The sequence below is a fragment of the Lutjanus erythropterus genome, chromosome 19, assembly GCF_056507025.1.
Source record: "Lutjanus erythropterus isolate fLutEry1 chromosome 19, fLutEry1.hap2, whole genome shotgun sequence".
NCBI lineage: Eukaryota > Metazoa > Chordata > Actinopteri > Lutjaniformes > Lutjanidae > Lutjanus > Lutjanus erythropterus.
Window position 1 is genome coordinate 17,941,403 of NC_139335.1, and position 16,050 is coordinate 17,957,452.

A 16,050-nucleotide genomic window follows, 5' to 3' on the forward strand; every position below is an offset into this window, starting at 1 on the left:
ATAAAGTACTGTGGTGCTGCAGAGATGTCCTGGCATACAAATATTTTGAAAATAAAGATATTTTTTAATTTTTTCCACCATATCATTCAGCCCTAATGTTGGCCTCTAGCACACTCTTGTAAGCCACAGCAAAGTGCAATTTATGCAGCCAATAAAAGACAGCCCTTTCTTATCTCATGTCAATGAATCAATGATACATTTACTTGAAAATGAACTTGAATCTCAGCTAGTAACTCTTCCCACAGCCCATGTCATATCAAAGCTTGACATCTGTTGTGCCCTGTTGCTCCTGCCTCTGGCACTGTCTTTGAAACGCCACACATTGCAGCATGGAGCTTCAAACAGAGGCCTCATGGGGTTAGAGGAGGCAGTGACACATTTTTAACAGTCCCTTGCGCGCACACTCACACACACTACAGATGCACATACAGCACACATTGTACTGACACTTCAGAAGAACCCAGGTACATTGCTTTAATTCCAGGGAAATGCAGGCTGAGTAATATATTATTTATTTTGCAGCATCTAGTGGAATGTGCACCAGCAGAATGCTGCTGAAACAGAGGCAACATCAGATCAGAGCAGAGCAGTTCTGCTCGCCTTGCTTTTACCTTGATAAGCTCAACACATTTTTTTCACTAATATTTCACTCATAAACAAGAGTGTCAAGTCCTGCTGCACACTTATACTAACACATTTCTAAAGCCTCTTTTACACTGGACAAAAAAACCCATTTGTCAAGGTTTTGGTATTGGCTCCAACTCTGACTGACAGTGATGGAAACATGACAACTGGATAGATGTGCTATTTTTTTTACTTTTCTGGTGGAGGCGATGAAAGCTCAATGCCTCTATTGCTAACTATTGTGACTCTTTTGCTCCTTTTCCACACACGTGCTGTTTGGCTTGAGTTGGTTTGACCAGGCACATCTGCCCAGCACAGCAGAGTTTGCTCCCACTTGAGGGTGTGTATTGAACAGATGCTGAGTTTGTCTTAAGTGGAGCGCTGTAAAATGTTGAAAAAACATTTTATTTCCCTGTAAATTCTTCACAATAAAAGTCCCCAGTTATTTTGTTATCTAAAGGTGTTTTATTATGAAGCTGCAAAATCAGGAAATGTTGGGTTTCCACCAGCAGTAACTTAACACCGATCTTCTATAGCTGAAACTAAACATGACACAGTAAAATATGGCAGATGAAAGTAAAAACAGTGACTGACTCTAAACCACAGAGATTCAGTTAGAAGCTACAAAACAAGTGAGCGCTGACGGCTTAGGCATGATTAAAAATCTGCATATATTGGTCCTACTTTTGGTGTACAACTTACACATCACCCCATTGTACAAACAATAGTAAAACCACCACAAAATTCGATTAAACAGCAGAATATATTGTTTGTGTGTGCCCTCTAGAACAACACACAGAAGTGTTTTCTCATCTCATGTGATTTCCCAAAGGGCAGCATCATTAGCCTGCAAGCACTCACTGTGGCTCTAGTCCTAGTGACCTGCACAGACGTGATCCAAGGTCCATAGCTCTTCAGCGTGCTTCAGCACCCGGACAGTGAGACATGTTGAGTACAGTGTTGAGATTAGTGATGATGCCCACATGTTCTGAGAGGAATCTTTTTTGATAGATTTAGTTACGTCTGTGAAGTAATCTGTTTGACAGGATTGGGATCACCGGTGTTTTAATCTGTCAAAATGACAGATGGCCTTTAGATTTTTCTGTCATTGATGGAAAATATGTGGTTAAGGTAGTCTCTGGTGAGAAATGCATGCACGTGTTTGTGCGAGCAGACCAGTTTAATGGGCAGCTACCATCATTCACCTTATCAGAACCGGAAACTCTTAATCGCCTGTCCCTCTGTTTCTACCCGTACCCCACCTCCTCTCTTCCTGTCTCCCTAAACCTTACTTACTGTCAACATCCTGTCTAAACAAGGAGAAACAATAGCTACTGAGAATAGAAGCTGTGCTGACACATTGTGAATGTGTCAGCAGAGTTATGGGACAGGTGTTAGGAAAGATGCAGCTTGAGAAGGGGAGCAGCTGGGCATGCAACACTATAATGTGATCACAATCTATCAGGAAGCATTGTGCCATCTGATTGGTGATGGATTGTATATGTGATCAGACTAATTTTATGATAATGGAGAGTGACATGGATCAGTCATTTGCTGTTTAAAATTATACTGATTCCCCCGAGGTGGTTTCTATAGGACTAAAAAAAAATGCAAGTTCTAACTGATCACTCCTAGAAAACACAATCTTAAGAAAGTATTTCAGCCTCATATTCAGCCTTTGACTTTAAGATAAAACAGGGATCAAATCTTCCAAGTGTTTGTGTCTAATCCCTTGTCTTGACCACAGGAAAGTCAGGTTTTTCACTTTCACGTCTCATGCAGGAGAAAGGCACCTGTGTTAGTCTGTGCACCTCTGTGCATCTCAGCTGCATCTCATGGGTGCAAACATAACCTGAAGCATTTATTTAGGCTTCAAGTCCATGAAACATAAAGTCCCAATTAAAAAGGCACTGAATACATATATTTATGTACACTTTGCAAGCTAGGTGGCCCTCTTCTCTTCTCCAGACTCTCCTTCACTTAACTCACACCATAGATTTAAAATTAGGCCACTGATATTTCAGAGCCATGGTCAGGGCCAAAGATTCTAACTTACATACAAATGATGAATGAGTCAAGGAAACTAGACTGAGTGTATTCAATTAAGCAACATCATCTACTGCTACAAGGGGATGCAGAGTTGCAGGTTAAAAAGAAGGTTTAATTTTCAGCATTTTGCAAACATCACCCCTCAACATTATGAGATGCATAAAGTTTGGAAAAGCTTGAGGTTGAAATGTTTACTTTGTCCTTGACCAAGCCCTAGTTACTGGTTCTGCCCCCAATCTGCACAAGAAACAGACATACAAAGGTGTCCTACACTTGTAATACGCTTACATGCAGCCTGAAGAAGCATAATTTCAATGTGAAATCTCAGATCTGCATTTGCACATTGTTCTTTCCCTCCACATACATTCACACAGATACAGACGTTAATCATTGTCACACTCTTATCCTGGTCCGGGTGGGTAACAAGTGCTTGTGCCACCAATTAAAATGTTTCCTTCAGCAAATCAAAGCAAGAGATTCAACAGTTTCAGCCAATGAGCTGCATAATTATCTACTGATCCTCTGAAAGGGTTCACTTTAAAAGGGTAATTAAGATGTTCGCTTCACACTTCACTGGCATAAAGCCAATCAGCTCCAGTCCTGGTCATCACCAAGACACAGTTATAGTAACATGTGTAACATATGGCTGCCTCTGCATGTGCCATTTACCTTCTCGGCATGTCAAAGGACTGCTTCTCTGTAAAATGGCCAAGTGCAATTTGTGAAGCCTGCATGGTAGATGCAGCACATCTGGACTTTTACGTATTGACCGTGACACACATACACACTCAAATGTACAGTATGTCCCTAACCTTTCACAGTATGTGGGTGTAAGTACAGACACACCATGTGCATACAGGAACAACTGGTACAAGTGTCCCTGGTTGCCATAGAAACATCAGCAGCTCCTGACTAATTAGAAATCCCTTTGATGATGAAGTGGCTTTCTGTACTGTATGTGCGTCACCCTTTGTGTGTGTATAGATTTGAACTCAATTGACCCAGGCAGACATTTGGTTTCCCTGAGAAAGAGCGGAGGGGGGAGAGTTTACCAGAGGCCACACAATTAATAGCATTAATTGTCATCTCACATGAAGATGTTTTAATTAAAATGTCCACACAACTTAAATATTTTTTAATTTGTTTTGAAAGACCTGAAAACTGAGTTGTGATTATATAGATATATAATTGAAGGAGAAATATTTTATAAACATTTTATAAATCATAAAATGACCATGATAAGTCATCAAAGATTAAGGAAACATGGTTAGTTGAAATGCCAGCTTTATGTTAATGGAGTCTGACAGGCAGTAAGGCAGGCAGTCACTGAGCTCCAACTCCAGAGTCAGTATTTTCAGAGCAGTGGACTTTTTCTCAGGATAACAGGCTTAGCTTTACATCGACAGACATGCCTGAGCTTTGAGTCTGGGGAGGAGTGGATAAGGGAAACAACTTGCTCCAGCCATATATTAAATAGGGCTTCAACCTATTTAGCATACTGTCTGTGGCTCCAGCTCACTGTATGGACGGCAGTACTCGTTTCTAAATACCAGGATCTTACATACTGCTCATTTCAACACTTCAGCGTCGTAGTGACACCTGATCCAATACACTGGTCACACACTTGTTGACTCTGATTACAGTGACTTTCTAAGTCCTGGTGTGTGTGTTTGTGTGGTATCTGTCATGGTTTTGCACTGAAGCAACAGAAAACAATAATAGACTACCACTGAAGTTATTGTACAAAAAGCAACCCTTCTGTTAATCTCCATAAACTAGTAAATGTCACCTATTCAAAGACGGTTCCTGTGGCAATGATGCATCACTCATCACACAATTGTCAGAGAGTGCTTGTGAATAACAAACACTCTTGCTTTTGTATTGCCACAAACACTTGTCACAATATTTTCCTCTTGTATATTTGTTCCTGCCTGGTTTCTCTGACTCAGTGTTCCTGCACAGATAGTTAGTGCCATGAATGCAGGTGGCCAGCAGCATGGATCCTCTCCCCTCTCTGGCGTCTGTTGCTTTTGTCAGCACACACTGGAGTTTTTCTCTGCTGTTCAGTTTGCTGTTTAACTGCAGTGATGTGGTTTCTCCATCAGCGCTATTTTGTTGTTATATTTTTTCCCTCATCTCAAAATGATCTCTGCCACAATGTTCATGTATGAATATAATTTCTTACTAGACAAACATTAGAGATGGTGACCTTGTGTCCAAAAACATTCTGTGCTTACAAGGTGAAATTAAATGTGTAATGTTATTTGTATTCACACACACATGCACATTTTTATTGATGTACAACGTTCTTGTTTGACACCTACTGTTGGCACAGAGGCCATGGACGCTGCTCTCATTGTAAATTATCATTTCCTTGGCTGCCTGTGAAAGTCATGAGTCTGGTTTTATGTATGTGTGTCAGGCGGCTGTAAAACTTTCCACAGCTGTTGTGATGTCAAACCATCCACAAGGTTGCTTTGCTGCTGTTTATTTTAATAATTTTCTAAAGTCGAGATGAAATGAAGAATGCCTTTAAACCCCTTTAGATCACATCCCCAGTCTCGTTGTGCACTTATTTAACAATATATGCCAAAAAATCCCCTGAAAAATCTTTGTATTTCTATATCAAAATCATCATATCAAATCTGTTGATTTTTTTCTTCCTGTAATCAAAATGTGATGTGCACTCAACCAGTGATGTGGCATCCATCTGTCAGTCAATGTTCTAGCCTCCTAGCAACAATATGTCACTGTGTTCCAAGATGTTTGCCACTTCAAACTTTGTTCTGCTTCAGCAAAATACTCTTTACGGCCTGCTGGCTAGAGTTTATTCACTTTGAGAAACATGGTATCTGTGATAGCTGATTACACACAAGGCATTTTACAGTGAACTGCTTCAGCAGCAAGCTAACTTTACATGGAGCATATGATGGGCTGTTTGATAGGCCTCACTGAACATTACTGTACAAAAGCACAACTTTAACCACAAAAACACAACGCAAAGACTTTATTTACTGATTTTGGTGAATCGTATTTTATTGAGAAAATGCTTTCTGGTTTTCTCTTCAACTTGGGGTCAGAGTTTCTGATAAGCCTCGTTCTGTTGCCAGAACAAGGCTTAGCAGCCTCCCAGTGGACAGTGACTGGGACCAAACACAACCTCTGACACAGATATAGGATACAGTACCAATGTTATGACCCAGTTTCCTATTGGAGATGAGCAGTGCAATGCCTTCACAGGTACGCACAGCCCCGTGTGTTTCAGCCATAAATACTGTACATAAAGTGTATCCATCCCATGTTTCTCTCATGTACTTTACAGTTGACAGACAGAAATGTCTGTCTGTCGATCAAAGTGACTTTTCAAAAGCAGATTCTCACTGTTATTTTTTCTAAACACCCCTGCTTACTTGCAGTGTTTGATGTGTATCAGGAAAGAAATTACACTTCAAAGATGATACGCCGTAGCTTACCAGCCATTATATCAAACACCTTGTAGGCTATTTTTAAAAAAATATGTTTAAATTGAAAAATTTAATCGATTCAACTCAAATCGTGACCTTAAAATTGGAGGTCAGATTGAATCATGGATTTGGAGAATACTTAAAATACTGGTGCGCTGTGTTTGTCTGTTGGTAGACTGGAAGAATCAGTTGTACTAAATAGATTTTGAGGTGCTGTGGACCCCTTCTGTAGACATTTTGATTTGTTGAAGGAAGAAAAGCACAGATGAATTAACAACGATTAGTAACACTGATGATGGCTGCATACTCATTCACTAACATACAGTAACCTACTGGGACACTTAATGTAATTAATCCCTCACTTTATCTTATTTAAATATATATTAATATATTAAATTTACCATCTGCTTCTGTATGAGCCGCTGGGAAGTAACTGAGTTGTGAAAATCCAAAACGATTAACTTGTTTTTTTAGGTAATCTTACAGCTGTACCCACCATCAAGCTGAATTCAGTGAATCACCCACCCATGCTTGTGTGCAGTGCCTATAACTTCTATCCAAAACAAATCAAAGTGACGTGGTTGCGGAATGGCCAGGAAGTGACCTCAGCTGTCAGTTTTACTGAAGTGATGCCTGATGGGGACTGGTACTACCAGGTACATTCCTACCTGGAGCACACCCCGACTTCAAGAGAAACAATTACCTGCATGGTCGAACACTTCAGCCTGTCTGAACCAGTGCTTCATGTCTGGGGTAACTATCCTTCTGCAATGCAAATTGTATTTTAGATACGAATATGTAAGATATGTGAAGTAATTTTTTTTCTTCTAAATTTTGTAGATTCCTCTCTTCCAGAGTCGGAGCGGAATAAAGTTATTATGGGGACAGTTTTACTGGTACTTGGTTTTATCTCAATGAGCACTGGATTAATCTACTACAAGAAAAAGTCTGGTGCACACATCATGTCCTGCCAAGGTGAAGACATTGGATAAAAGATTAGTTTTAATATTACTTGTTGTCACTATTTTATGTATTTGCAACTGCAATAAGTAACTGCTCTTATGCAAATTTTTGACAGGGAGAGTTTTGGTTCCTGTGGATGACCTCCCTGCAGCTGGAACAACTTAGCAGTCAGAACAAGCAGGAGTATTGTTGGCACATGCCATCCAAGATGGCCTGAATACAAAATATATTCTTGACTTTTGCAATTCTGTGCATCTTAGGTCATAATCACTGGTTGGGGTATGGTGCTTATCATCTTCTACATGATCTCTGCTGGCTATTTAATCTTCAGTGTTTTTGTTTTTCATGAATATACACTCATTTTGAATTTAATGCTTCTAAAAAAAGCTTGACATGAGCATGTTTACTGCTGTTACATTGCTGTGTCTTTTAACAACACTCAGTGAGCATAACTAAACAACACTAATAACTGAAGTTTTGAAAGTAAAATTCTTTCACATTCCTGTTTGATATACGACTTCTGGCGCTCAGCAGTCCAGCTGGACTCATCAGCACACTTTCCCACTTTGCATCAGTCCACCTCGGATGAGTTTGGGCCCCAGAGAAGTTGGCAGCATTTTCTGGATGTCGCTGATACACGACTTCCTGTTTGCATGGTACAGCCTTATTTGCATTTGTAGATGCAGCAATGAACTGCGGTTTTCCGAAGTGTTACCAAGCCCATGTAATAATATCGTTTGTACAGTCATGTCAGTTTTTAATCCAGTGCTGTCTTTGGGATCATAATAGGAGCATAATAGGTTAATTGGTGACTCTAAATTGCCCATAGGTGTAAATGTGAGAGTGAGTGGTTGTCCGTCTTTATGTGTCAGCCCTGCAACGAACTGGCGATTTGTCCAGGGTGTACCCCACCTCTTGCCCAGTGTCAGCTATGACAGGCTCCAGTCCCTTGCAACCCATTATGGATAAGCAGTTACAGGCAATGAATGAATTCAAGTCTTAGTCTTAGACTCTTAAATGATCCATCAACTCTCCTCTGCTTTTTTGTTTACCAGCCACTGTTGGTATGGTGTCAGACATGAGCAAAGTATCGCAAAAACCAAAGCCACTTCCTGACATGTGAGCTAACTGATCTTTATTTATGATTATTGTCATGCCAACTAAACAGGCTTCCTTTTTATGCAGTTGGTTCCTCGTCTATGTCGAACAGTTGCCACCAAGGCAGAGAAATATGAGGTACTAGAGGAGGTAGACAGAGAGGCTGATACTGTATGCAAGGCCATACCAAGATAACATTTGTGGTCAATCCTTTTCTCTCTCGTTTTTTCCTCCCCTTCTCTCCTTTTCGTGTTTCCTTTTTCTCATATCTCAGCAGGGCTGTAAGAAGCACACTGTGCTCTCTCTCTATGCATAATAAATGAGATGGTTTTCCCCAAGCAACCAGAAATTCAAGTTATACCAAAACCACTCCAGAGTGAAACACAGAGGGGACAAAAGGCTTATGTAAGATGGAGGGGAAACTTGTTTATCATCACCGACTGAATGAGCCCTGTGAAAAACAGCACCTGAATCTCAGGTTGTTGCTCTAGGCTTGGTTCTGTGAAAAAGTAGAGGTGAAGAATTGACTGAGAATATTGTGCTGGTAGAGTAAATGATTCTTGGGCTGCAGTCTGCTGCACATCAGTACAGCTCTGAAATGAGTTGAAACACAGCGCTAGTGTACATGCATATTATGTTTGGGACACAAATGACATCAATCAAAAATCAGCATTGCTGCTAATGTATATCACACCTGAGCATCCACCTGCGGGCTCTGCGTCTTCTTTGTCCTCCACAGGGTATTTGATTGATCTTGCCCTGCTCCTGTTTTTCACTGACTTTAAATTAAGATTTGCTGGGTGTGATATTAAGCAGAGCCTTTCCATATGAAAATTGACTTACAGCATGTTTATCATGTTGCAGTCACCTGAATATCTCAACAGTTCTAAAATGTGTGCTCATGTGTTTACTGTACCTGAATGACTTGTATGAGGAAATGGATCTGATCCAGCATTGTCATCTGACAGTAAACCAAAAGCTTTTGGCAGCATTCGTTTATTCGTGTTATAACTCACTTTTATTTAGCTCTGCTCGTGTCTTTCTCTGACTGCTCTCCCTCTTGCAAGATCACAGTGAGCAGCCTCAGAGGCTTCAGAGTTTCTGGGATGTGGAAATCTCAGCCTCTTCTCGCATTGGACAAAAATCGATGCCATCTAACAGGCCCGTCTCATCAGTAGAACACTCCCTGCACTTCAGGATAGTGTATTAAGTGAATCAGCATCGTGGGGTGTTCAGTTCAAAAGTTAAATGCTAAAAAATGTACTTGCATTTGCACTTGCACACTAAAGGAATAAGTAATCTTTAAGCTTTAGAGGACACAAAAAGAGTCAGTAATCATACAGTAATGAGGGACTATAGTAACTACTCAGTATCATGTATTATTTCACATTAGGGGACAAGGACTAATGTTTAAGTAATCAGTAATTAATGAGTAGTTACTAGTTTTGTGCCATTCCCGGGCCAATAATGTAGAATCTCCCAGTCATAATTATCTACTATTAAGATTTATTAGACAAGTATTTATTAACGATTCATCAATTTTCAAGTCATTCCTGATTCGTTCCTCACTCATTTCTTCATTGACTAACCATCAACAAATTAACAACTTTACAAAAAATGAATAGGAGTTACCATTAACTAATGGTTCACTAGAAGTTTGTTCCTCATTTTGACATATTTCTATCCTTACAGCCAAACCACCAGCACGGCTAAAAGAAAACACAGCCATAATATTGCTTTATAACAAAAACTGTGTTTACACTCAACAGCAAATTCCTTTAATAAATGACATCTGACAGATATAAATATACACACAACAACATGCACAACACTCACAGCAGGGAGTATTACCAAAAAAAGGAAGCAGGTATGAAAGTAGATCAGATCAGCAGACGTGACTTCAATTGTAATATAAACATACACATAATCCATTATTCAATAATATAGCATTGTCTAATTTTACAGGCATTTGTCCTTACGTCCTTAAAAGCAATTGTATACTGCTGTCACTGCCAGCTCTGTCAAGGTCTAACGTGTTGTCAGTTGTGACATATTGTCAACGGTATTATTGTAGGGTTTGAAATAAAGAGTTGTGTTGTGGTAAAAGAGGCGCAGTGCTTTCAGTCACAGACATAATGGTGCTCTCAAACCTGGCTTATAGATACAAGACAGAGAATGGAGGAAATGAGAAAAATAGCAAAAGAGTAAAATAATCTGTTAAGAGAAAAAGCTGTAGGAGAAAGTGACAGGCATCATATAAATGGGAAGAGGGACAGGAGCAGTGGGAAGGGCAAGAGAGAGACAGCTGTCCTCAATCAAAATCCTCTTATGTAATTGCTCAACAGTCTGTCAGTTTCCTGAACATCTTTCCTCTGCAGCGCGGCCTTCTTCTCACGCTCCTGCTCATCAGCTCTACCTCTCCTTCACACACTTAGAAATAAAGATGCTAACCATAAAGAGTTCTTCAGCTGGTCCTCACACGAGAACCATTTTTCTCTCCTGGTAGAACCTTTTCCACTTGGAACCCTTTCAGGGAGTTCTACATGCACCATAAAGGGTTATACCAATAAGCATCTGTGAAAGGTTTTGCCCAGAACCCTGTATGAGTGGTTCTACATAGAACTCTTCTGTGGTGTAATGGTTCCACCTAGAACACTGTCTGGAGGATCCCCAGAACCTATCCACCCTTGGGGGGCTATCTACTGAGAACCTTTTTTATATTCTAAGAGTTTTGTGTAGAACACAATCAGGGCCCTTTTCCACCAAATAAGCTCTGGTTCTTGCACGAATTCCATCCAAGATTCTTGGAACCTTGGTACTATACTATCTAGTGAACCAGCCCACATTTACACTAGTTTTGGGTGGAACCAGCACAGAACGTTTCAAAATACGGTGTTTGAACAGGGCCAGTACCATGTTGGTACCATGGGTTATATCTAGAACCTACTCGGAGGGGTTCTACCAAGAACCCTTTTAAATTCCAATGGTTTTATCTAGAACCCACTCAAGGAGTTCTACCAAGAACCCTTGACAAAAGAGCTCAACAATCCTTGAAGAACTTTTTCTTCCAAAAAGGGTTCTTAATGGTAACCTTAGTTTTACAAAGAACCCTTGACAAACGCTTTCTTCAAAAAAGGTTATTAAGAAGTGAAAGATTCTGGGTGGACCCTTAGCCCTTCAGGAAGAACCTGTTATTTTTTCAGAGCGTACTGCAATCCAGTCCCTCTCTCCTCTCCCTTGTTCTCTCCTGTTACATGCATCCATGTGAACACATCTCTCCAGCAGACCACCCAGTGTGCTGCCAGGCAGGGAGTCTAGATGATGCATGGTGGAGTGATCCGTAGTGAGTGATCTTGACGTTATGTAATCTTTGGTTCAGTGACCTCGGACACTGCGGAGACACAGGATGAGAAGAGACGGGTAGAAAGGGAAGCACAACAGGAGAGTGCTCTCTGCCACCTGCAGCGATCAGAATTAATAAATTACATCTCTCCGCACGTCTTTTATGTAATCTTTTTCTCCTGGCAAGTGGCTCCAAGAAGACCTCCCCATGCGTGTCAGGGCTGGTGTCATTTCTACTTCGATCCATTTGTATTAGTGGTACATTTAACTTATTTCCTCTACTAAAGTGCAAACGATGCTCATTTGAGCAAAACAAACTAAATTCCGTTTACCTTATTTGTACTGAGGTGCGGACAGAAAACTGAAGTCTGTACAGATTTCTAATTTTTTATGCAACAAACAAGTGATAGTTATATGGTGTGTGGTATGAATATGGCCCTGCAATATTCCCTTAAAGATGCTCAAAACATGATCAAACAAAATATTTTGTGGTTTGTTTAGAGCTGCAATGATTTATCAATTAACTGATTAGTTGATTAACAGACAAATTATTGCCATTTTGATCATCTATTTTTCCACCATTTTTCAGTCTTTCAAATATGGAGATTTCCTATTTTTCTCTGCCTTATATTTCATTAAACTGAATATTTTGGAGTGACAAAACAAGAACCCTGGGCTTGGAAACTATGATGGATATTTTTCACTGGCATTTTATAGACCGAACAATTAATCGATTAATCTTAAAATTGCAATCCTAGGTTTGTCCCATCCATGTTTTTGGAGTTACACGTACATAGCAAGTATTTTTTTTCAAGTTTCACAAGACTCTTTTCTGTTTAGGTTGAATGAAGGGAGCAAGAAGACAAAATGTAAAATGCGTACTCTAAATCAGAACCTCCTGTTCTTCCTGTAGGAAAGGCACTGACACTAGTTTATCTTGCTCTTGGACCTGTCACGCTCCATCTCTCATGGCTGCTGGACTCTAACTGAGGCCATGAAATTAAAAGCAGTAGTCCACTGGTGAGGCACGGAGTACGCTAATGTTGAGCTACTTCAACACTGAGCCGGCTGCCATCTCTGGTATCCTCATACTTCACCTACTAACTGACCAACACTGATATGGCACAACAATTTCTCAAACCGTTTCAGGGAGGTGACACTCACCTTCACATTTTGATGAATCAGCATGAAATGGAGCAAATGCAGGCAGTCACACTATATGCCCTCGCCCTCAACAGCATTTCTGCTGAAACAGCAGTGTGTGATGCGTGTGTGTGTGTTGCGCTTCAGTCCTTGTGAAAAAAGTCACAGTATTAGGGCTGAAGACTGAAGGAAAACCCATTAATCTCATTAAGGTTTAAATTACTGTTACGTGGTAAGAAAGTACTCAGTTTAGACGTGTAGTCAGGAGGGTTAGAGGCACGGTTAGGAAGCTGATTACAGAGTCGCCATAAGTACAAGAACGTGCATTTGTTTGTGAGCCTCTCTGACGGGCTGCTAGTCTTGATTCACCTGAGGATATTAGCAGTGTGTTATTTGGAAACTAAGAAAGTACTACTCAACATCCGACACACCTGACATACAGTCAGGTACATAGCTACCACTGAGGACACTGAGGTCAAGTTGTGCACGTGCAGTAGTGTTGTCATGATACTAGAATTATGACTTTGGTGTGATACCTGCCTAAAACATTTCTGGCAAACAACCCAGGATTACTAGCCTGCACACTGCAGCAGTGCATCAAGGTAGACTCAACACAAATCACAAAATACACTTCCTTATGAACGGAGATCTCTGCTCTGTATGTACAAAATCACCATTACCACTACTGATTGTGTATAATTTGATTATTTACTAATATTGCTGATTTGCATATGGTTAAGTTAACATATCAAGCGTGAACATTAACATCAGAGATGTTTGCCACATTGGTAAACTAACTAAAAAGCTAAAGCCAAACCCTTAATTAGTCAAACTGCGATGGTTTTCTCATCACCAAGTTTGGCATGTATTCAGGGGGCATGTAATTGTCTTTCACATTTGCTAACCAACCTGTCGCATTCTGAATTCCTTGCACACATCAGCATGCCTGTCTGCAAGATGTGTTGCCAGATTGGACATGTTGTCTCCTTTGGTCTGCAGGGTTTAAAACTTACATACTTTACTTACTTTACAGACGGGTTTTGTGGTGTCTGTGGGTTTATCCTGACTGTCAGATACGTTAGTGAAATAATGCCATTGGCAAGAGTAGCATTTGTAATGTTAGCAGGCATGCCTCTCGTTCTGCTTCTCACCATGAAAGTGAAAATGTTTGGCCCTCAGTACCCGGAGGGAAAAAATGGCCTTGCGTGATGTTTGTGTAGATGAAGGATTCCATTAGGGCACATATCTTCAAAATAAATATGTTTGGATGCACGAGAGATAAGTCAGTCTCTTTTGGGTCATAGTGCTGCTCAAGATTTTGGAGATTTCTTCATTCTTCCTGATCTCTAACGCTGCACCTTAATATATCAGAATATTTCTGGACAGGAAATTAGGCAGAGAAACCCCCTACTGGGGCTATGTCCCGGCTACATCCCTCGACTCTCACACCCCGAAACACAATGTCATTTATAGCAGTGTATGAGCTTGTGGCCTCCCGGTTGTATTTTTAATGGAGTTCTGTGATCTCTGTGTTTGATATTTGGCAGCTTTCTGTTTACCATGATGCTGGTTGGTTTCAATAAGTCTGTGAGATGAAGAAGTAAATGGAGGTTGCTCTCTCACACTGCCTGAAGGCAAACTGCAGTGTTGCTGTATGTGTTTTTTCCTTTTGCTTCATCTGCTAGAAGATTTTGAATCAGTTTGCTGCAGCTGAATTTAAACACTAGATGTGATGTGTCTATATGTATTATATCCTTCACTATGAGTTTAGATAAGATTGAATGTTTTAGATTATGGTGATTATGGTTAGAACACTGCTCACAGTGTACAATGTGCATATTTTTAAAGACTCATTTGCTGTTGCAGTGTTATTCATTCCAAGTATTGAATGTAGGTCCAATTTGAATATCTGGAATGCATTTGTTAGCATATGGTTTGATAAATTAGGATCCATATTTGCCAGTGCTGTGGGTGGGTGTTTATATCTGTGCGCGCCCTCTGATGTTAACATAATTCATCCACCATATGGTTAGATGAACTCGAGAATACTTCATGTCCTTCTAGTATAACTGGAGAGTGGTTTGTGTGTTTGTGTGTCCCGCCATTCTTCCATTCCCCTCCAAAGTTGCTCTAAAAAATGTTCGCCAGGGAAATTTTGAAATCCAGAACTACTGTCACAAGGAACTACTAAAAACACAGGAAGAAGAAATACAGTTACACTAATGTTTACACCATAGATGTAGAAAGGACATTACTGCTCAGCCTTGCCTCCAGTTTTTCCCAGTGACCATTCATGGTATTGCAGCAAAAAATTTGCCTACGGCTTGAAAAGCCATTCCCCATAATCCACCATTACAAAGAAGTGTCTGTAAAACTGTTGACAGGACACAGGACCCTTTTTATCGCAAAGTTTTGATCCATGGAGGTGGTCTGTGTTTTTTATGTTTGTAAAACTTTCTTTGAGCCAAGAAGAGTGGGAACGTGAAGTGGGCAAGGGGAGGAACACTACTGTGTATTTTCAGTGCAGCGTCTATGTAGGAAGTAAACCTGGAAGCTAGAAAACTTTTTTCTTTTATGCACCGGGCGAACAATTCTTACTGGACAGAATGGGCACCATCTTCGCAGGCTGTATGTAGTATAAATAACTACACAAGGACAGCCAAATGAGCTGGACCAATAATTGTGACAATAATGTGATATTTGATTGATCTGCTTTGCGTGAGTACTGAGTCAGATTAATGAGGACGATCTGCCTACGCAGACAGGCACGTGTGCAGATCTCTGTCTCTCATTCACACGCTCACAGTCCTCAAATGGACACCTAAATGCAGAAGCTATTTATTTCTCAACAGGAGCGCAGTCATTTATCCCAGAATACAGAGCACTCACAGTAGTAATTACACTGTCGGTGGTTGAATTTTAATTACATGTTACATTGTGTCCGGTGTTGTTGTATGTGTGTGTGTGCTCTGTCAGGATTCTTATCTCGCGCTCACACTAACACACTCCTTGGCTGTAGCACAATGACCACAACTCCCTGCCACCTGCTGTTGTGTTAGAACAGAGAGCCAGAAAGGCAGTACGAGACACAAAGAATTTGATCCCAGTATGAGCTCGATTCTTTCATCTTTTAATTGTATTTCACATTTCATGCATATTAAGCTGTGATGACTCAGTTGCATGTGTTACTGGCAACCAGCATGTTTAACTGTTACATTGCTTTTCCCCCACAACTTTATTTGGAACAAAAATAGGTACAGAGACTGAGTTTGTGCAAATCAACCAAACATTTCTGTTAAGAATCGAGTTATGATAAGTGTCCAGATAAGCTAAGGGTTGCAAATAGCATTAAGACTGTGAATTGTGT

At 40.4% G+C, this 16,050-nt stretch overlaps 2 protein-coding genes across 2 annotated transcripts in view; both read left to right on the top strand.

The window, feature by feature from the left end:
* The window catches only part of pitpnc1a (phosphatidylinositol transfer protein cytoplasmic 1a), a 52,718-nt gene that overhangs the window by 10,034 nt on the left and 26,634 nt on the right, over nucleotides 1-16,050 (top strand). The window lies entirely within an intron of this gene.
* Nucleotides 5,868-7,265, top strand: LOC146309615 (rano class II histocompatibility antigen, A beta chain-like). Its single transcript, XM_084744049.1, has 4 exons — nucleotides 5,868-5,913; nucleotides 6,612-6,890; nucleotides 6,978-7,113; nucleotides 7,205-7,265. Exons 1-4 carry the CDS (start codon nucleotides 5,868-5,870, stop codon nucleotides 7,263-7,265), a joined length of 522 nt encoding a protein of 173 aa, XP_084600175.1.

Bases quoted from the DNA above. Each gene is read 5' to 3' on its own strand.
- LOC146309615 (XM_084744049.1), top strand. From the start codon at position 5,868: ATGACCCAGTTTCCTATTGGAGATGAGCAGTGCAATGCCTTCACAG. The intron at 5,914-6,611 runs GTACGCACAGCC...TTGTTTTTTTAG, and splicing joins GCAGTGCAATGCCTTCACAG to GTAATCTTACAGCTGTACCC. The intron at 7,114-7,204 runs TGAAGACATTGG...GCTCTTATGCAA, and splicing joins CACATCATGTCCTGCCAAGG to ATTTTTGACAGGGAGAGTTT.